The sequence below is a fragment of the Pteropus medius genome, unplaced genomic scaffold (genome assembly GCF_902729225.1).
Source record: "Pteropus medius unplaced genomic scaffold, Ma_sr-lr_union100, whole genome shotgun sequence".
NCBI classification, from domain to species: Eukaryota; Metazoa; Chordata; class Mammalia; order Chiroptera; family Pteropodidae; genus Pteropus; species Pteropus medius.
This window is the reverse complement of record NW_024345600.1, coordinates 5,139,620-5,161,780: the sequence shown is the minus strand read 5'-3', so window position 1 is coordinate 5,161,780 and position 22,161 is coordinate 5,139,620. Positions and strand designations below refer to the sequence as shown.

At 34.7% G+C, this 22,161-nt stretch overlaps 1 protein-coding gene and 1 non-coding gene across 3 annotated transcripts; one reads left to right on the top strand and one right to left on the bottom strand.

Moving 5' to 3' along the window:
* Positions 1-1,155: 1,155 nt before the first annotated feature.
* Positions 1,156-21,464, bottom strand: KLRG1 (killer cell lectin like receptor G1). 2 transcript variants are annotated; one of them, XR_005655271.1, is made up of 6 exons: positions 21,305-21,464; positions 18,382-18,483; positions 15,946-16,115; positions 6,888-6,988; positions 5,440-6,569; positions 1,156-1,166 (listed from the first exon to the last, which is right to left on the bottom strand). XR_005655271.1 is itself a non-coding variant. In XM_039874272.1 (5 exons), exons 1-5 carry the CDS (start codon positions 21,435-21,437, stop codon positions 6,458-6,460), a joined length of 618 nt encoding a protein of 205 aa, XP_039730206.1. In that variant the 5' UTR covers positions 21,438-21,464; the 3' UTR covers positions 5,012-6,457. The 2 variants fall into 2 exon arrangements, 1 of the variants encoding a protein (XP_039730206.1); XM_039874272.1 differs by lacking the exon at positions 1,156-1,166 and having other exon boundaries at positions 5,012-6,569.
* LOC120611799 (5S ribosomal RNA) lies at positions 13,839-13,957 on the top strand. The gene has a single exon (XR_005655296.1). It is a non-coding gene; the product is annotated as a 5S ribosomal RNA (ribosomal RNA).
* Positions 21,465-22,161: the final 697 nt, after the last annotated feature.

Here is a 22,161-nt window from a genome sequence, read left to right as displayed (position 1 = left end):
TTTTCACACTTTAATATCTCTGAAATTGGGACATATCTTATAATGGATAATACCCATTTCATTTATCTATTGTTGCATAATAAACCACATTAATAACTTAAATCAATAGCTAGTTTATTATATTTCACAGTTGTATGTATTGACTGGGCTTAACTTGGCGATTCATCCGATGGTCTTGCCAGGGGTCTCTCATGAAATTGCAGGCAGATAGCAGCTGGTACTGGAATCATCCGAAGGCTCTACTGCTATTCTTGGACAGCCTGGCCCCTCTCCCTCTTCATATAGCCTCAGGGCTTTTCCTTGTGGTGTCTCCAAAAGAGTAGCTGGACTTGTTTCATGGCATTTCAGAGCTCTCAAGAGCAAGGGTTCCAAGAAACTAAGGCAGAAGCTTTAGCTCCTGCTGAAGAGTTCTAGTTTGCCCTTCCCGACAGCTTGCTCTTTAAATTTTGGGCTTGCTTAGTCAGTTGCATAACTGCATGAGCCAATACCTGGCATAATACTTCTTAATATATACATATATATCTCCTACTGATTCTGCTTCTCTTGTTGAATCCTGACTGATACAATACCCAGATACTAATTATCTCTCATAGGGCACTTCTGTGGGTTTTAGGTGATCCCAAACACAGATAAATACACCTCTGAGAAATTTCCGCACTGCATCATTTCCTGATACAAGTGATATGCTCTCTAGAAGACCTCTTAACTTTACCTCAACTCTCAACTTCTGGTAAAACATTCCATATGACTTCTTTCTTCTGGGATCCCCTTGCCTGGCAGGAAGTCCTCTTGGATAAAGCCCTTTGTAAATAACTCAAACCCTATTACTTTCTGCTTCCTCTGGGCTCAGGGGAGCTTGTATACCTATTCAACAAATAGTGAGAATGCAACTTGAATGCACTGTAGCTATCCATCCTCACCCCATCATTAGGGGGCATTCCTACTAGCCTCCCACCATCAGACCCCTCTAAGAATATTCAGAAAAAAGTTTTATGCCCTCCACAATAGTGGACATAGGTCAAGTACTTCCATATACTTTCTTGTTCTCCAATCAGCCCCAAATCTACAAGTTTCCATAGCTGAGCAACATGAAGCCAGGGAGTAAGACTCTGTGTCTACCTCCAGCAAGCAGTGTCCAACTTCTCTTATGTACTCTCCGATCTCCCCTCTTATTTGGCTTGGATGTGGGAGAGGAAATACCCTAGCCATCTCTTCCTCCACAAATTCCTTCAAATATTTGCCTCTGTCATCAGTCTTTTTCTTGTCCTTATACAGGCTTTTGGTAATTGTCCCTAGACTAGTTTGGAAAGTCCTGTGGGGTGTGTTTAAAGACTCTCTTTCAAATATAAGAATTCTCCACACCTACTATTTTCAGCTTTAGGTTTCAGCCAAAATTTTGAGACCACAGAAAAAAGTCTCTCTCATATTCTATTACTGGATAAGTTTTTGCACTCTTACAAAAATTGATTATTCAATATATGATAGCTGGAGGAAACTGGACTTTGGGTGGTAAACACACAATAGAATATACAGATGTCAAAAGATAATGTACACCTGAAAATTATATAATTGTATTAACCAATGCTACCCCAATAAACTTAAAAAATAACAGAAAAAAAATTGGTTATTCATAAGTAAGCTTCTATCCAGAATTTTGTATCTTTAAAGAGCATCCCAGGCTATTCTAGTTCCTCAACAATGTTTTCCAATTGTAGCTCTGTTTCTGAGTCTAGGGATATTTGATGAGTCACGAGTCTGTCATTGAATATCTTTAGTGCTGTATATTGTTTATTTTTTTTTAATTGAATTTCTTTAATAAATTTGGGGAAGCTGTAGAGAAAGAGGAATTACACAAATTGTTTATATAAGAAAAGATATAAGATAATACATGAATATAAGAAATAACATCATATGTTATTATAATACTAAAACATATAGATTTAATATGAATTTCCATATTCAGCTTTTCTGTTAGACTTCCCAGGACACAGTGAGAACATTAAAACTCTATACTGAGAAACTGAGAAACTCTATAGTGATGAGAATACTGGTCGGCATCCTGGATGAACATTTATAAATGTAATCATTGCACTCATTTCAATGTTTGCTGGCAGATGCACCAGTTTTCCATCCTTCTTGCTACAGCACCAATTCCAGGTAGTCGCTGATACTTCTATAATGATGCCTTTCACTAGAGGTCAATTGCCTTATACTCTCCATTAATTAATTTAATCTTAGAATGGAGAATGAAGGATTTCAAGTGATTTAAAATCCAGAATTTATATAAGATGATAAATTTGACATGGAAAATCTAAAATTTCTAACTAGGAAAAAACCTCATCCCATACATGTATAGTTAAGAGAAAATGACAAGCTAAGACAAAATATTTTCAGTTTGTATTCCACTCAAATGACTAATTTATCTAGTATATAAGAACTTTTTCTTAGAAACTAGGAAAAGATCAATTACTCACTTTATTAAAAAGAGGATAAAGGTTATGAACTGTCAGTTCACAGAAAGGAAATACAAATGGCTCGTAAGCATGTGAAAAGATGCTCACGATAATTCTTAAGAAGAAGTAAAACCACAATAAGAAAACAATTTTTACTTCTCTAATTATCAGAGATCAAAACATTTTGTGAAAAACTGCATTGGTAAAGATGTAGGGAAAATGAAACTATAATACATCGCTGATGGGAGTGTAAATTTACAGATTTATGTACAGCAATTTGGCACATCTATAAACACTTAAAAAGCACAATTTACATCTGTAGAAATATAGTCATTGCAGCATTGTTTATAAAGGCAAAAGAGAGTAAATAAGTTGTTAAATCCACAAAATAGAATTCTATTCAGCAAATAAAAAGAATGAAGCAGTTCTAATAAGAATAAAGATAGACTCAAGACATATTGTTAATCAAGGGGAAAAAGTAAAGTTCAGAACTATGCTACAACTTGAGTCATTCTTATGTGTCCTTGTGTACCTAAATCTTTGCATATGAATAGATTATATCTGAAAAAGAACACAAAAAGGCAAAAATATTTTTATCCAGGGAATAGACCTGGGTGAGCTGGTGGGAGCAGGGACTTTGTTTTCATTGACATACCTTTTTGGAACTTTTTAATTTTATACTGTGAACATGTGCATCTTGAAAACAAGTAAATACTTTTTTAAAAGTTACACATGAAGACAAGAACTACAGAATGTGGCAAGGAACTCAGACAAGTGGATGTCATAGAGAGCAAGGAGATTGGTTATGTTACATAGGATGAACATGTAGTATGGCTAAACCCAGGCTCAGAGAAGTTAAGCATTTTACTTAAAGTCACACAGCAATCATTAGAAGAAGGATATGAACATAGGCTTGCTTGTCTTACTGACTTCAGACTTAATGCTCTTCCCACTATGTTTCCACCGCTCTCAAGTGGAGACAAAACATTTTGTAAGCAAAAAATATATAATATATGGCCATACAAGGAAACAGTGTAACTAATTAGGTTTCAGGAAAGCGTTTAAACATTCTATACCTGTCACTGCAAGCAGCATGTAGATACAAAACACTGGTTACAAGTCATGCAGCATCTTGCAGTCAGGAAAAATTACTTAGGCAAAAACAGAAAGAACTAAGGAAAAAACTTTATGACCATAACCTAAGCTCCCATCCCCACAGCAGCTGAACAAAATGAGTCCGCCATGAGGGGGTAAGCTCTGCCAAAGCCCAATGTCCAAGGGCATGCTCTAATAGCACCGCCAAGCCCAAATAACTTCGGGCTAACATTCTAGCTGGACGATTTGGTGGGAAGGTACAGTTTGGTTTCTTTTTCTCTTTAATATTATTGTTTTCTAGTCATACAGGTAATAGGTAAAAATGTTCTCATTTTAAAAGATTGGCTCTAACACAGTGCAATTACATATGACATATTATTAAATTGTACACTTGAAATATAATTTATAATTTTATTAACCAATGTCACCACAATAAATTTAATAAAAAATAAAAGTAAAAGGTTGCTTCTACAGAAACAAGAAAGTAAAAGTTGAGGCAATTTATTTAACTATTTTGATATTGATAAATATTTGAATTGTTCCTAATTTTTCCTGTCATAGAAGTGTAATAAGATTCTTTGTACATACATCTTTGTGCACTTATGCAAACATTTCTATAGAATCAGTTTCTAGCAGTAACAAGAGTACACACTGACCGGGCTGAAAGCAGGAAGAGTGATCTAGTATGAGACACCACCAGCACCTAGTCCGAGTCAGCACAACAAAACACTCACAGCTGTCCCTGGTACCTATCCAGATGCTTGTCCTGAGCCTCCAAAATTTGCTCTCACTGCTCCACCAAGAAATCCTGTCTGGTGTGCTCCCTGGATCCCTGTTACACTGAAATCAGGTTACCCTATATTATTAACCTTTATACAGAATCTTCCCACACTTCTTTGCCTTAGCTGCAACCCAACTGTTTTTAAAAAATGACGGCCTCTCAAAATGAGGCTGCTAAATCTCCTAGAAGGGGACTGGAAGTGCTGGGAAGAAGGAAGTCTGCATTTTTGCTGTTGCTGTGTGTTCTTATTGTTCCCTTTGCTGATTCCGGACCATTATTTCTTCATGTAAAAATGGCTCCTTGAATAGACAGTGGTGATAGTTGCACAACAGTATGAATATAATTAATGCCACTGAATAATACATCTGAAAATGGTCAAAGTGGTAAATTTTATGTTATGTATATTTTACCACAAAAAGGAAACGGCTCCTCTGAGATCCGTACCATCCACCCAGAACATACTTTACTTCTTATCATTATCTTCCTCAAACCTATTACTTCCTTCACGATGATCCAGGACTGTGGCCCAGAACTCAAGTTATTTTCTCAATTCCAAGTTAGACCTATACTCAAAACAGCAAAGATGAATGTGTGATTAAAATGTAAAGCAAAATAATAATATTAATAATAATAATAATAATAATATAAACTTAGAAAACTTTTTGGAAAAATGTATGTTTCCCCCCATCTAATGATAGGATGAATATTTTCTTCTATATCTCTACTCCCAGGTCTTTCCCAACTCAGGAAATGGCCCTACCATCCACTCAGTTGTTCAGATTCCAAACTGAGGAGCTTTCTGATGTCTTTTTCTTTTTTTAATTTACTACATCATCTCTACTACCACAGTATATTCTAAATCCCCCCACTTCTCTTCATCTTCACTTTTAACTCCAGTTCACCCAGTTTCTACGAAGGTTATATTTGGATTAAACTCACCTTTTGCCTTTGTAGAGTCAGCTATTAAATGCTCATATGGGTGAGGCTAGGAAGGATTAGGATATACTGTTTCTTACCCTTAATCCCCCTAATTAACTCATGGGCTAACAGAAACGACTGGAATAAGAATTTTAAAATTCTTATTTTTTTATTCATTTATTTAATATTCACAGGTACAAGCAGCATTTTAGGTGTTGAGTATACAATGGTAGTACAGCCCATGCCCTCAAAACACTACGAAAGAAAGACAAACAGATTACAATCCAGCATCATCAGCAGTAAAAAATATGGTTCCCTTCCTTACTCCCTCCTAGATCTTTGTGTAGCACCTTCCCTCCTTATCAATGTCCAAACCCTACTAAGAAAAAACAAGAAAGTTTTTCTCATTTTTGAGGCATAAGTGTCTAAAATAATTTGGGGATCAACCACATAAACTGTTTCTGAAAATTTTCCTTTATAAAAATGCCTTATCAGATCGCCCACTGTGGTAAATTAACATGCAAATCACATATTCACAACATGAAAAAGATATAGTCACACATTAGTTTATTCAAACACATCCGTACATACTCAGAAAAACTAAGTTCACTCAAGGCCAGGCCTTTAAGTAAGAGTGAAGAGCTGAGAACCAGAAAGCCCCACCTTGTTCTCATTCACTTTCCATAGCTTATTTTTTCACTATTAGTATCATTCTTTAGAATAAAGCTTTATCTTCAAAGTGCCACTTTTAAAATATATATAAAAATATATTATCAGGAAGAAGCAACATGTCAACTCATTGGCACACATAAAAACCCTCTAGAACATTAGCAACAGTATGTATTTGCATAGATTTCATTAAATCAGCTCAGAAAATAACATAGAAAAGGTAAATGATAGAGATGGTAGGGGTAGGGATAAAGGAGGCAACATTAGTTACTAGAGTAAGAAATACTAAAAACACTCTATTTCACAAATTTGCCTAGATCTGGTCTTTAATTTGTTAAGATAATATCTAAAAACTCTTAAAGAGAGTCCAGCAATAAACCATCAATCCCAGGGAAGCTGCCATCTTACATCTACTTAAATCTTACATCTAATGCCCTATATAGAAGGTTCAGCATTCACTAAGTATATACTCATGGTTTTATCAACACCTGGAGGCCAGCTCCCTTTTTTCAGGGAGCCATATGACAGATCTAACCATCCATCAAAGTCTGACCTTCTTACAGACCCACTGTAAAAGGACTTCACAGCTAGAAGCTTGCAGACCACCTTTGCTGAAGACACCACACTTCTGTATCAAGCTATTTGTAAGAACCCTATAAGAAATCAGAAAAAAATCAATCAAGGTGACAAATAGAGTAAAGGAGTTGTAAGACATGAAAGAATAAAAATTAAAGAAATTCTTTCTCCCTATTTAGGCCCCCCTTCTCTCAACTCACAAAATAGAATAAAAAGAGCTCATTAGCCTCTCTTTAAAATGTCATCTCTTTTTTTGTCTTTATCCACTGTTTATATCCTTGTTCCCTATTTCCTTTATTCACCATCTCCTCTCCATTTGCTATCCTTGATCTAGTTCACATCATTTTTCTTCACCTTTCTCTCTATCTCTCTCTTTCTCCTTTGAAGCACCTTACCTTGAGAAATTTAGGGCTGATCCATCTTCCCACCTCCAGCCAAAACGGTTTCTCAGACCAATCCAGTAAAAGTCATTATCGAAGAAACTTTTGAACAGGTTCTAAGGGAGAGATTGAAAATGATGAAAACAAAGTAAGAAAGATGCAGAAAACCAAAAAAGAGACCCAGTGTCATGGCCAAACAATTATTCTTTATGCCCTCTCTCATCACTATTATTATGGACAGAATGTTTGTGTTCCCCCCAAAACTGATATGTTGGATCTCCAACCCCCAAAGTGATGGTATTTGGAGGTGGGGCCTTTGTGAGGTGATTAGGTCTAGTTGAGGTCATGAGGGTGTGGCCCTTATAATAAGAAGAGACCAGAGCTCAATCTCCCCCCACCCATTGAGGACACAATGAGAAGGTGGCTGTCTGCAAGCCAGAAGAAGGTTCTCCTCAGGAACTAAATCAGCCAGCACCTTTGTCTTGGAACTCCCAGCCCCAGAACTGTGAGACATAAATGTCTGTGGTTTAAGCCATCCAGTCTTACGGTACTTTGTTTTGGCAGTTCAAGCTGACAAACCACCACCTACTCCAAATAACTACTCTTTTTTTAAACTCTAGTGCTAGAGATTTGTTGATTTCAGAGAGGAGCACTTCCTAGAATTGACCTTTATGTTTGTAATTGCGTTCTTATAACATGACAGATAAGATAAATATTACATCTCTACCTTCCATTGTGGCTTCCTCCTTGATTGGATGGAGCGCCTGATAGGTATTCAAATAACTTTGAACGATAAAAGCTAAATACTGCTGTAGAAGCAGTCATCTTTCTCATTGTCATTTAATACATAAATTATTAAGCCTAAAGCAATATACTTTTTTCTTTGTTCCCACTAAACTCCCATTTTCCAAGTTCTTGTCAATATTACATGACCAAAAAAAAAAAAAAAACAGATCTTAAAGAAGAAAGCTTTAGGTAAAGTTAAGTTGGCTACATCCTTTATATATTCCATGCTACCCACTAGGACAGAGATAAGAGATTCTTTGCTCTGTGGAGTCTGACTTTCACATGAAGGAGTTTATATCCAAAGGAAATTGCTTCTATAAAGGAAATAAAATTAAAAAATAAATTCCAGATTAATTTTGGTGTAGAATTTGGTGTTAGTATAATGAATATATTTTGCAACAAATGAAATATCACTTCAGATTTGAAAATTATTTTTGTTACAGTTTCACTGCGATGTTGAATACTCAATGTGGTATTAATGTAACAAGTACTCTGTTCATGAGCAAGAGGATAAAACTATTAGTCTAAAGACCAAAAAATTGGTGGAAAACCATTACACATAAAATAAGAAGCTAGAAGTTTGCATATGTTTTAGAGTATGAATGAATATACAAAGGCATTCATATGTGTCTTAACAGTATACCAAAGCCTCCTGGTTACATGTGGTGGGCAAGTATAAATGAGTGCAGTAGCATTCAGAGGCATTAATAACTAATGTCTCTGTGTGTCCAGCAAATATTGTATGTATAATTAATGAGATAATTGCCTGGCATCTTCTCTTTACTTTTTATTCTAATTCCCTGAAATCACTGCAAATCCCTTGTGAAAGAAAATGGAAAACTAATAAGAAAGTATTTAAATAGTTTCTCTGTTCCTCCTATTTTGTTCCCAGAAAACTTGTTTTTTCAGTGTTTTTGTTCGATGGCTGGTTAGAGTTTGATCTGGTAGATGTTAAAGAAAAAGACCATAACTTGTTCCCATGATCATTTCCTGACTGATCATTTGCTTCAAAAGCCTTCTTCCTGAGATTGGATTAAACATGGCGGAGTGAGAGACGTTCCCAGACCTCTCCCCTTGAAACAACAATAAGCTGAACATTTAAAACTCAACAAAAAACACCCACACTGCACACCAGCACATCTGAGCGTGGGATCTGCGTGTAAGAGCTACCACAGGTCAGAACCCTGCGGGGGGGTCAGGCGGTGGACTGGAAGAAATAAAGGTGCTGCCTCTCGCAGCCAATGGAGCTCCCTGTAGGGGGAAAGGGAGGGGAGAACGAGGCTGGAGGCATCACTCTGCGTCTCTAGAGTTTCCTTTACTTGCTTGGAAACTTTCGTTAGCATAATTAAATGATTAAAGAGTTTCTCTTCTAAAGACAAGAGAGGCATAAAGCCTCTTTGCACTCCCAGTAAAGACACTAAAGGAAGTGTCTTAGTCAGTGTGGGCTGCCATAACAAATCACCACAGACTGGGTGACTGAAAACGTGGACATTCATTTCTACCAGTTCTGAAGAATGGGAAGTCTGAGACTAAGGTGCCTGTAGATCTGGTGTCTGAGAACCTGCTTTCTGGTTCGCAGACGGCTGTCTTCTCATTGTATCCTCACATGGTGAAGAGCAGAGAGAGAGGGAAGCTCTCTCATGTCTAATTACATCTCCAAATACCGTCACATTGGGGATTAGGAATTCAACATATGAACTTGGGAGGAACACAAATATACAGTCTGCAATAGAGATAGAATAAGACTTTGGTGTTTTTTCTCATTTTCACAAAACCTCTGCTTTCTCTTCAGCAGGTTTCAATCATAGTTCCCACTGAGGACACAAGATTGTGGTGGCTTCAGATGAAGCATTAGAAAGGTCAGCACCACTTGTTTATCAATACTTCCTTCCCAAGTACTCTATCTCCTATGAGAGCTTTGTTCTCTCAAAGTATCCTGAGAACAATCATGTCTTATATTATTATGTATGGTACTTTAAGGTTTACAAAATCCCTTTCCATTCATTCTTCATTTCATTTGAAATGCTGGATATACAGTAAGACTTTTAGGAAAACAATCAAACACCATATGCTGGTGTTTAGCACTAGTTCTGCCCCTGCTATCTGAAGATGAACACATGGCTCAATCTGGCTGAGACTCGGTTTCCTTATGAGGATTTAGCTTAGATATTTACTAGGATTTTTTCCAGTTATAAAATTCTTGACAACCCTGGAAGGTAGGCAAATATTATCATCCTCATCTTTATAAATGAGGAAACTGATTCACCTGAGTGATAAGGCTTACTACCCAACGCTCCTTATTGAATAAACATACATGTTTCTCTCCCAGTGCTAAACTTTTGCATTATATCAGGCTCCCCCTTCTTAGTAATAAAAAAGATCACATTTTGTCCCTAATTCTTTCCTTCCAATGATTTCTCTTTTCACCTAGAATAAAATCTAAATGCCTAACCAAGTATTACAAGATCTTACATGATCTAGCCCCTCTCAACAATTTATTCACTTACTAGGTTCCAGCCTAATCCATGAGATTTCGTTCTGTTCTTTTAACATGCCAAGGTCATTTTTACTTCAGGGTTACATAGCTTTCTCTTTGCCTGGAATACCTTTCCCCTAGATTTTTACATGGTTGTCATTTAGGTTTAAGTCTCAGCTCAAATGTTACCTCCTTAGAGAGCCCTTCCTTAATTGGTCAAAATCTAAAGTAGTACCTACATTCACTATTTATAACATAATGTTTCATTATGTTCAAGGCACATATCAACATATTTATTCATTTACTTGTTTGCTGTCTGTCTCTGACTAAAATGTACATATCATAATAGCAAGAATTCTTGTTTACTATTATATTCCCAGCACCTCAAAAAATATATGAAATTGTGTGCAGTAATATTTATAGAATTAAAAAATATAGTGTCAAGTCTTAGGCTGCAAGAGATTAAAACCTTTTGAACACAAACTCTGCATTTTTTACTTTACCCCTTTTGAGTACTTAATCATGTATGTTGGAAGTAGAAAATTAGACTAAAGAGTAAAAGAAGGGTGAGAGAAAAGAAATGATATCCTAACTTGCAATCATTCATGCGTTTCTTAACCAACTTGCTTACAAGGGTTATTTAATTGGGGGAAAATGAGTTTTTTCTCATTTCTCCACTGGAATTATAAGAAAAACAAATCATTTCTTTCTTCCCCTCATTTCAAGGGGAGGGATGACAACTAATAGAGCACAGAAATAAACAGACTTGCTCAAAAACCTCAATTAGAGTCTGAAGAGCTAGAATTAGATAATGCAACTCACAAATTCCAGTCCTACACTTACTACTCTCAAGACCCACACAGTTCTAAGTCACTCCTTCTCACTGCTAAACCGGACAGTAAAAACTTTTACTGTATTGCTTTCGCTTGAAAACCTTTCCCCTTGGAAGACTTTAAAACCAGTGCAATTCCTAACATATCATGTTCTGGGGACTCATGAGACAATGTGTATGTGTGTAGCTGTGTGCATGTGTGCATTGGGCGTGCATACAGTATTATTAATATTATTGTGTGTGTGTGTGTGTGTGTGTGTGTGTGTAGAAGCAGTATAAAAGTATAAGCAAGGATGTTAACTCAGAACTCTTGGCCTGTGCCATATGATTTCAATTACATGTAAAATCTGAAAAACAAAATAAACAAACAAAACAGAAACTCATAGATACAGAGAACATTTCAAAGGTTGCCAGATGGAAGAGGGATTGGGAGTCGATGAAAAATAGGAAGGGATTAAGAAGTACAAATCAGTAGTTACAAAATAGTCATGGGGATATAAAGTACAGTGTAAAGAATCTAGTCGATAATATTGTAATAACAATGTACGGTAACAGATGGGTACTAGACTTGTTGGGTGATCACTTCATAAGTTATGTAAATGTCTAATCACTATGTTGTACATCTGAAACTAATATAATATTGTATGCCATCTGTCATGGAAAAATAAAACTTATTATTTAAAAAAAACTCTTGGCTTCTAGAGAGGGTATAAACTAGAGGGCTTAGGGGTTATGTCACTTTAGAGTTTGTAATATTTGGTTGTATTTTAGAAATAAAAAAGTAAAACTTAAAAGCAAGATGAAGATAGAACTAAACAAATAAAATTATGTACATTTTTCTTTCTTTTTCTTTTTTCCTTTTTTTAAAGTTGATTTTATCACTTACACACACACACACACACACGTGTGTGTGCGCGCACACACACACATGCTTTTGCAAGTAATATTTTTAAATTGTAATTAAAATACTTTTAAGACACAGAACATGCTCCTTAAACTTCCAAAATTAATATGCTTTATGGGATACATCTGTTATTTCAACCCATATGGAAGTAAACTAATAATACACTAAAGCTACTAAATTGGTCATATCTTTAATTGGCTAATGTAATTTTAGGGACTATATCCTAAAGAATGACCTCAAAAAGAAAAAAAACAATTCACATAAACAATTCACATGCTTATAGCTGCATAAAATTGGAAATAAGTAAAATTTTGTCTAAGAATATAAAAATAAGCAATAATTAAATAATACAAAATGTTTAAAAATAAATACCTAGAATAATTTAATGTTTGGAAAAAACAAGAATGAAAAAAATGCTATGTGATAAAAGCAGAATATAAATACAGGATATCCAAAAATCCTAGAAACATAAGATAAATGTATTTTTAAATAGCATGTCTGTTACATTTTCAAATAATATCATTAATGCTTTTCTTCAATCTCCAGAAACCTTGTCAGGTGAAGTAGCTGAAGAAACAAATGTAGTTATTAATGTGAAAACAATATAACATAGAGCACCCATAAAGTCTAAAATCAACTGAATATATTGCTTTAAAGTTAGAGTTATTTCACCTGAGAACGTGTCTGGAGGTTGAATAAAAACACACTGAGCACACTACTTGAAAATTTAACTAACATACTATTTAAAAATAATTTTTCCTGTTTCTAGATTTTTTAGCTTTCCTGTAATAGTAAACATGCAGATGTATTATGAGATTGCAAAAGAAAATTTGACAGGCTACAAATTACTAGTTTCATATTAATAAGAATTTTCCCTTTAATGTTGCATATATGCACAATACTAAAAGTAAATAAGCCTTGCTCTGTAAACCAGTGCACTCTCTCAAAAAGAGAGTGAAAAACTGTTCATCAACAGATAAATGGATAAACAAAATGTGATGTATCCATATAATGAAATATTATTCAGTCTTAAAAAGGAATGAAATTCTGATACATGCTACAGTACAGATGACCTTGAAAGCATGCTAAGTGAAATAAGCCAGATAGAAAAGAACATAACAGGGAAACTCAGAGAGACAAAAAGTAGAATAGTGGTCACCAGGGGCTGGGGGAAGGAGATATGGGGAGTTATTGTTTAATGAGTACAGAGTTTCTGTTTGGGATGATGAAAACATTCTGGAGATAAATAATGGTGACAGCTGCACAACAAAGTGAATGTAGTTAATGCCACTTAACCGTACACTTGAAAATGGCTAAATGCTAAATTTTATGGTATGCATATTTTGCCACATTTTTTTAAGTTAAGAAAAAAAAGATAGTGAGAGATATCCAAACTTATCACACCTACACTTGGTGTGAAGTTCATACTGTCTGCTTGAACTATTTATGAAGAAAAGGTGACAAAAGACACACACATTACCAAACTATGAAGACCTCCAGAGTAAAACAATTCTCCTCCTATCTGCTCTGTGTTTCTGGCCACTTCTTTCAATCTTCTGACATATTTCAGATTTCCTCATAAGGGAAATAATTCAACAAGTCACAATTTACTCTGTGATACTTATTTTACTGAAATTTCATGTCTTGGAAGACAGAAGAGAAAATCAAAAGTTATTTGGACTCTAGGCTTTATTTTGAGTGATAAGAAGAATTAAAGTAGAAAAAAAGAAAAACTAAAATTAAGTGATTCCTAGTATATTAAAGAAATTTCCGTATAGACTTTCTCACTTAATATTCATAACAATTCTGGGAATTTTTTCTCCATTTAATACACGAAGATGTTGAGAGATAGGTTAAAAAAATTGCTGAAATTCACATAGTAAATAATGTAGTAAAAACAAACTCATGATTGTCAGAAAGAAACTAAGCTCTTCCCATTATCTGATTCTACTTTAAAATATGGGGGAAGTCTACAACCATGCCACCTTGAACATGCCCGATCTCATCTGATCTCGGAAGCTAAGCAGAGTCGGGCCTGGTTAGTACTTGGATGGGAGACCATCTAGGAAGACCAGGTGCTGTAGGCATTAAAAAATAATTAATTAATTGATTGATTGATTAATTAATTACTTAGAATATGGGGGGAAGTGACCAAGTTACCATAGTGTTCATATCATAGCCTCCAAAGGAAAAAACCTTGCATATAATTAAACATAAACCCTAAATACAAGAAAAGTCAATATCAAAAGTCAGAGAGAGATAGAGACAATCCCAAAGTCATAAATTCTAAGGGAAGATGGTTAAAGGTAAATGAGAGGTCATTAAAACAACTAAGTTTGATGATATAATCTCAAGTTATGGTAATGAGGAAGAAAGATGTTATAGGCTGAGAAGCATCAGGCTAAATTTAAAGAAACCAAAATATTTTCACAGTGAACTCTCTAGTAAATGTGTATTTTAAAATAATACATCAACAACTCTAAGAAACAAATATTAACATTCCAAATGAATTGAGCTTTGTGTAGGAAAAAAATGACAAAAATCAAGAATTTGAAAATATCTAAAGCTCTAGATCCAAAGAGCAAGAAGAACAACAAAGGTCAGATATTGTAAACAGAACACTGAGGAAATAGCAGAGCAAGTCAGTTTCAATATTTTTATTTTCTCAAAAATAAATCTTGAAGTCCAAGATAAATAAAAAGAGATGATAAGTAAGCATCTCATTATTTTAAATATATTCAGCTCCTAATGGTCATATAGGGTACATTCCAGAATTCAAATTCGAATAATTTTTTAAACATGTATAGAAAAGAAAAAGCACCAGAAGACAACTAATTTGAAAAGTTATGTCGTTTTTTAGCACAAACAAGATGGGTTCTGGAAGCTTTCAAATGCAATATTTCTGTAAGTGACTTTACAAGGTAGGCAAACGTGGGGTTTCAAATCTGTCTCTGCAAAAATAAAAAGAAAGAGGAGAAGGAGAAGGAGGGAAAAAACCGGCTCTGCCAGATATGTAATTTTAGACTTGATAATTAACTCTTCTGAATTTTATTCATTCATCGGTGAAATGGAGGTGTTGAATTCTACTTTGTCTGATATGTTATGAAGATGAAGAATAATATACATAAAATACCTGGCATATAGCAGGTGCTCAGTGCATGATAGCTCCATTATTATTATTATTATTATTATTATTATTATTATTATTATTATTCACTCTGCTGTAACTGGTCTAACATAGAGGTGGACTATAGATATGTATCTTACTGAAAGATGACTATTTAACGGCATGAGATGGATACATCTTATAGCCTTGTAACCTCTAGTATATAGCAACCTAATTCCTTAGCAGTACTCTCGACCAGTGAATTGCCAGTTTGAAAAAATGCATATGCTCTTTTGGTAGCTGTTCAAACCTAGTATGATACTACGTCCATCAAGCACACCTTAACATAGTATGTAAATCTTCCCTTGAGAATCTGTATATTCTATTGTGTGTTTACCATCCAAAGTCCAGTTTCCTTCAGCTACCATATATTTGATCCCTTTTACCCACTTTATCCTCTCCCTACCCCGCTATATTTGACCCCCTTTATCCCGTCTACCTCCCTGCTCCTCCTCCATCTCCCTACCCTCTGGTAACAACTAGTCTATAGTCCATGTCCATGAGTCTCTGTTTGTCCTGTTCATAATGTGCCCTTTAAGTAGATTTGTATTTCAGGTCTAATTCCTCTCTGCAATATTCACCATCCTTCCACCTCCAACACACACACACACACACACACACACACACACACACACACACACAAACACACCTATAAGAATATCTAGGTTTCTATAACTAAGGGTTTGGGGGTAAAGCAAGGAAAGGGGAAGGAGTGGGGAAGGAGTGAGGAAGGAATGGAGAAGGAGAGGAAAGAAGGCAGGGATAGAGGATGAGGAAAGAAGGGAAAGAAAGAGGAGAGAGGAGAGAAAAAGAAGGATATTCCTTTTGTTCTTCAAAAGAGGATACATGCTACATTTGAACAGCATTCACCAAGAAAACAACCTACATTTGCTAAATATTTGCATTTACCATTTCCTGGTAGTTTGTAAACATAAGGAGATGTGAGTCTTCGGCTAAGCAGAATTCCAGACTAGAATTCCAGTTCTTTTTCTCCACTGAGAAGTAATAACAATGGTTACCATACCCCATCCAGGAGTCTGGGCAGTTATGACAGCTGTCACAAGTAGAGTACTTGGAACCTAGGGAGGAAGAGAACCTGGTTGACATCTTTATTGACCACTCTGTCTTGGAAATAAAATGAGGGATAAAATGGAATATGGTGGTCCCAGTGTTTTCCTGCCCCACCACCTTTCAAATTAAGGTTTAGAGAAACACACAATAATGCATGGCCTCAAATTAAATACCTCACAACGTCCAGCTCCAACACTACTACTGTACATTCCACTAACAGGGATATGACAACCACTGAAGGAGCAGGGAAGAAAATGAGAACAATCTGGCTGAACTCTGTGGAGCGAATACATTACTTGTTCTAGAGATCTTTAAGCACATGTGATTAATACATACCAAAAAAAGATAACTGTGCATTTACATGATATGTGTCAGTGTACTGTCTATGTAGGCTCAGTGTCTACATTGTATAACTGCATACATTGCTTAAATCAGACAGAATCTTTCAGAATGCCCAACCTAAACTTGATACCACATAATAGCACAGAAGAAAAGGACAGAAACTAGAAACAGCAAACTCAATTATAATGAATTGTTTATTTTTTAATCACAAATGCGAATGTATATTATTATTGGAAATTGGATAAAAGACCATATTTCAGCAAAAAGAATTTACTTTAGATATTAAAAAAAGATTTTCTGACAGAGAAGTGTATCAGATACTAAAATGAAAAGTGATACAATTCTCCTCACTGAGCCCTTTTTTAATACAGGGCTCATTCCTTTAAAAAGGTTGGATTACAGTTCTGTGAAAATAAAAGGGAACTGAATAAACTTTCAAGGTAATTTCAAGCAAGATTTTATAATTTTATTGATTTCCTACTCCAATGAAACACTTGTATAAACTCATCATAAGCACAATTCCACAGTGAGCAAGAATGAGCCATTACATCAAGTGAGCACATGTGTAGACATATAATTTAAAAATCTATTATGTACTGTGGATGAAGAAGACGTTCTATGGAAAGTAACCTCACAGGGTGAATTGATCACAAATTCCTAACTGAGCAGGTCTTGGTGGGCAGTCATGCCCCAGGCCTGTAAATTCTTTAGTAAAAGATTTTAAAACAAGCTCTGTCCATTGTTCTTGTGTCTAGGTTAATACACCTTTGAAATGCTAAAAATAATATCCCTCAAAGGAGTAACCATCTTCAAGAGAGCACATAAACTTAGCTATCGTGTAATCCAATCCCTGCTTTGATTTCTGTCACCTTTATGTAATTTTCCTTCTGTTCCCTCCTTAATTTCAAATACGTAAAAGAAACTGCAAATCGTCACTCTCTGGAGCATCTGAGATCTTGTTTCCTGGCAATTGTCGTCAGTTTGGCTCAAATAAACTCTAATAAAAATTCTCTGCAGGTTTGGATGTTTCTTATGTCAACAATGTCTATTCTAGATTCAGGAATTAAAAAGTGGGAGAAGTAGTCCTTTTTAATGTAAAGATTAGACAACTTTTCTATGGGAAGCCCCAGCATGGAAGCAATTTAGGGTTCTAGAGATTGAGCTTAAAGTTGACACCTTATAGATTTGTGCTTTTTCCATAAACTGTGACATTACCAGGCCCAAATGAGAAATTTCCAACTTCCCCAGGAGTCTCTTTTTGTTAAAGGTAGGAGTTGGGTCTGAGGTAAAGGTCCTGGGGTTAAACCCTTAGCATCTTAGTGAATAATCTCTATAACCTGTCACTAACAATCATTCCCCAGATAACAGAAATCTAAATTAGGACTCTGGACTGTGAAACAATAAACTGTAGGCCCTCTGGATTCTCATATTTAAGGACCCGGAAGAACTAAACCTAGAAAAGTTCATTTTAAAAAATATGGAAGTTCTCTAATTGAAAAAATATCAGAATGTGTTTAATTAAATTATGATATATCTATTATGTAAAAAGTTAAACATAACTAATATTATAATTCGATTATCATGATAAATATGGTAGTAGGTAGGAAAATGTTTATGACACAATATAGAAAAAGCAATGTACAAAATTATACTAAGTATTCAATGATTAGAACTATTGCCAGGCTTACTTTTAAAAAACAAAAGTGGGGATATTTTAGAGGACTTGACTGAAGTTCTGTTAAGAGAATAAATACATATACAAAATTCCTGTAGTCAAAGACTAGGAGGCTATATCCAGGAAATAATGCGTAGAAGTAGTGATTTATTTTGTTGGAATTATTTTTTATTTTTCAATTTTCTGTTATCTTATATTGCTTTTATAGCACAAAATGGATAGATGAAAGTTTAATTTTTGTTTAAGTTAGCACTTACTCTGGCACAGAATCCATTTGAACAGCAGCAGACTCATAAGAATGGTACTCAGAAGCCCCAAAGCTATTGCCACATAGCATGACAGCGGGCACCTAGAAGAAGCTGCAAAAACAGAATCCAAAGCAAATCCTGAGTCAGAATAAAAGTTGAAGGAAAAGAAAAGGTCAGGGAAGAATATCTGAGATCTTGAAGCAATGTGATCTAGTAGGAACTGAGACCCAGGCCCTAAGATTCCTTTCCTGGATCCGCAAGGGACTTACTCTAAAATCTAGAGTAACCACCCACATCTTTATCAAGGAATATACTATGTTTATCAAGTTAAGAATACTTTTTTCCTTTGGATATTGGGGCTTACACAGTCTCACATTTAAAGGTAAACATAACCTCTTTGGAGGACAATGCGGCACTGTCAACCAAAATTGCGAAGACATTTACTCTTTGACTCAGCAATTTCTCTTTGAGAAATTATTCCTACAGATTCTCAGACATGCGCAAAATGTCATTATTTTGTAGGAAGAAAAGAGTGAATTCAACCTCAATGTCTATCCACAAAAGATCAGTCAAACACATTTTGATATATCCATAAATTGAATATGCAGCTTCTAACGCAGGAATAAAGATGTGCTTTTTTTTTTTTTTTCATGGCAATAGAGTGATTGTCAAGATAGTTAAGAAAAAAAATAATTCTGTACAGCATGTATGCTAATATATCTGGAAGTAGACATAGAATGTGATAATGTTGTTTGCCTCTGGGGAGGGGAAATGGATCACTAGGGACAGAGATAGAAGGGAGATTTTTTTACTTTCTTTTCTCTTGTACCGTTCAAATTTTGTGTTCAAAGCTTAAATAAATAAAATTTCAATAAAAATAAAATAACCTACATCTCAGAAGTGCTTTTTAAACTGTTATTATTAGAAGAGCGGTGAGTTTAGGTTGATATTACTTTTAAGGATGGGACACAACTTTATATTAACTATGTTACCTATATCTAAGAATGCTATTTTCATTTGGAAAATGCAAAAGAGTTTTTACCCAGATGTTTATTTCAAAACTGTAGTGGTCTCATAGTCTGATAGAATAGGAGTTATGTGTAAAGAGCAAAAATCTGTAAAGTAAGTTATTTATGTTCTAGTTTTGACTGCTTTATTTGGAAAGTAAAAAATTAATTTGTCCATTTGGTCTTCACTTTCCTATTTAAATCTCTTTCTTCAAAGAAAGAAATTCATAATGAGAGATACCTTTAAAATGAGAGAGTACTGCATAATACATATTTGGACTGATAAATCCAAAAACAGCATTCCAGTGACATAAAAAAATACATTTACACTATAGAAGAATATTTAATGAAATAAATGTTGATTTTAGATGGTAAGCAAAATAAAAAAAGATATCAAAATATACTTGTATTTGTGTAAAGACAATCTAATTTTAAAAATTAAGTAAAACAAAGTTTTAAAATTTATTTTCTTTTTTCTTTTTTTTTTATTTATTTTTTAATTGAAGAAATGATTTAAATTTTTTTTCTTTTTTTTTTTCTTTTCCCCCACTACCGCCTTCCTCCCCCTCCCTGTTACCATCTGGCAACCACTAGTTTAAAATTTGTTTTAAAAATATATATATTAAAAGCCACTTAGTAAAGTACATAGAGTCAGCATAGAAAGGTAAAAATGTATCAAATAGTAATAATGATGATTGTCATGTTTTAAAATTATTAGTGATTTTGATTTTCTTATATCTGGACACTTAGTTTCCCTATTTTCTATAATGAACATGTAATTCTTTCATTAAAAGATTTTTAATGTCACTTTAGAGATCCTAATCTATTTTCCCATTTCCAAGTAGAGTACCCTGGAAAACTGGGGTAAGAATAAACACACTGGCAGTAAATAAGAATGTACAATGTGCACTGTATATAAATTTTAAAAATGCTTGCCTAGAAATCAAATAATTATACTCAACTTTCAACTTATCACAGTTGTGTGACCTTGCACTTATACTTTAAAATGCACATTCTTTTTGACTTAATATTTCTATTGGTTAAAAATTAACACAGACATAATCCAAAAGAAGGAAAATTATACACAAATAAAAATGTCCAATGCTATATAATTTATGATAATAGAAATCTAAATGTTTGTGTATACTGGATTGATTTAACAAATTATAACATTTTAAAGGACAACATTAAAATTATAATAATAAGATTATGCAGTAAAAATGGAGAAAGCTTCTGGAGCTACCCTAAAAAAAACATACCTTATGAGAGTTTACTGTTTAAGATATAAAATCAAATATTAACTTTGGTGCTTATGCTATTATCTGCCTGTCTCATAAAGTGTTCTCTCAGGGCTCTATGTAGAAGTAGTTCGTTTCCTCTTCAAATACCCAAAGAGTCACAGGGACTTCTTATCTGTGGCATTCTTGATAGCCCTGTCACATTCTGGTACAACACTGTGGAGGGAAAGACCTGAATATGAGAATCAATTTCTTTTCTGATAAAATATTACTATTACCCATTAGCAAAATTATTGTTGCCCTTCTCATTTCATATCCATAAAAACTGAGCTACCTCGTATTTAAACAGCTGGTTTACTCCAAACTCTACTAAAGAGATAACATGCTCCCAATGAAGTTCTTGCTTTAGTACAGGAACAATAAAGAATAACAGAACTGCTGACCCCTGGGGTTTCCTAGATGAGATCGTAGACATGAATAGTTAGAATTTACCTGAGACCTAAGATCAGACCTGGACCATATACCAGGTTTTCATATCCAACTCTGGACTTCAAACTAAACCTAAAGTATTCCCTCAAATGACCCTCAAGTTTTCTGTATCCTCTACTCCAAGTGTATTCTGCCATCCTTTCATCTTTTAGCCTCGGTAACTAAACACAGTTTTCCATACTAACTTGGTCGACTCACCTTTTTGTTGTGGTCTGTAGTCACTCTGGGTTTGGGGTGCAGCAGACAATTCTAATGGAGAATAAATAGTATTGTCAATCATCTCCATCTCTTTCGCTTGAGAGAATAAAATTACAGTAGTGCGAGGAAACATGTACCAGTGAGGAAACAGCCCAATCTGTCAACTGCGAGCAGGAAACTTGAAGGTTTGTTTAGAAAAAAAAAAAAAAAGGTCCAGCATGACAAAAACAAAAAAAAAATTTTCGAAATGATTCAAATTCTGGGGCCGCTTATAGAAATTAATATTGTCAACTCGTTTTTTTTTTTTTTGCCTCACAACATTCTCTAGATGCTCAATACATACATACTAAATTGATTTCCCATCTCATCTAATTCTATTGAGCAAATAAAAGTTGCTCTTCAATCAGAAATTTCCATTATGGAAACTGGAATAAAAATGAAAGTAGTTCTTATCGATGAATTTATCTCAGGTTTTGTATTTGCTTCATTTCCTTTTGAGAAAATAGATGCATGCCAAATGGGATGAATTTCATTGTTTTTTGGACCTTTTGGGTAGTGATATGTAGTAGAAAAATGCACTGCTGGCTGCATGTGCCTGGAAGCATGGGAGAGATGGTATATGTTTTGTGAATATTTTGTGCCCCTATGTTCTTTAAAACATTCTCCCAATTGTGCTCTAATCTTTACCATCCACAGCATCAGAAATTCCACTAAATTTCTCTCCTGTGCTCTTATTTTCATATGCAGACAACTAAAAAGGGAACACGTTAAATAAATACATACCAAAGTGTTAGTAATTTATTTCTAATGGGTGAATATTAATAAAAAGTTAAAAACAGAAAGGGAATTGAAATTCT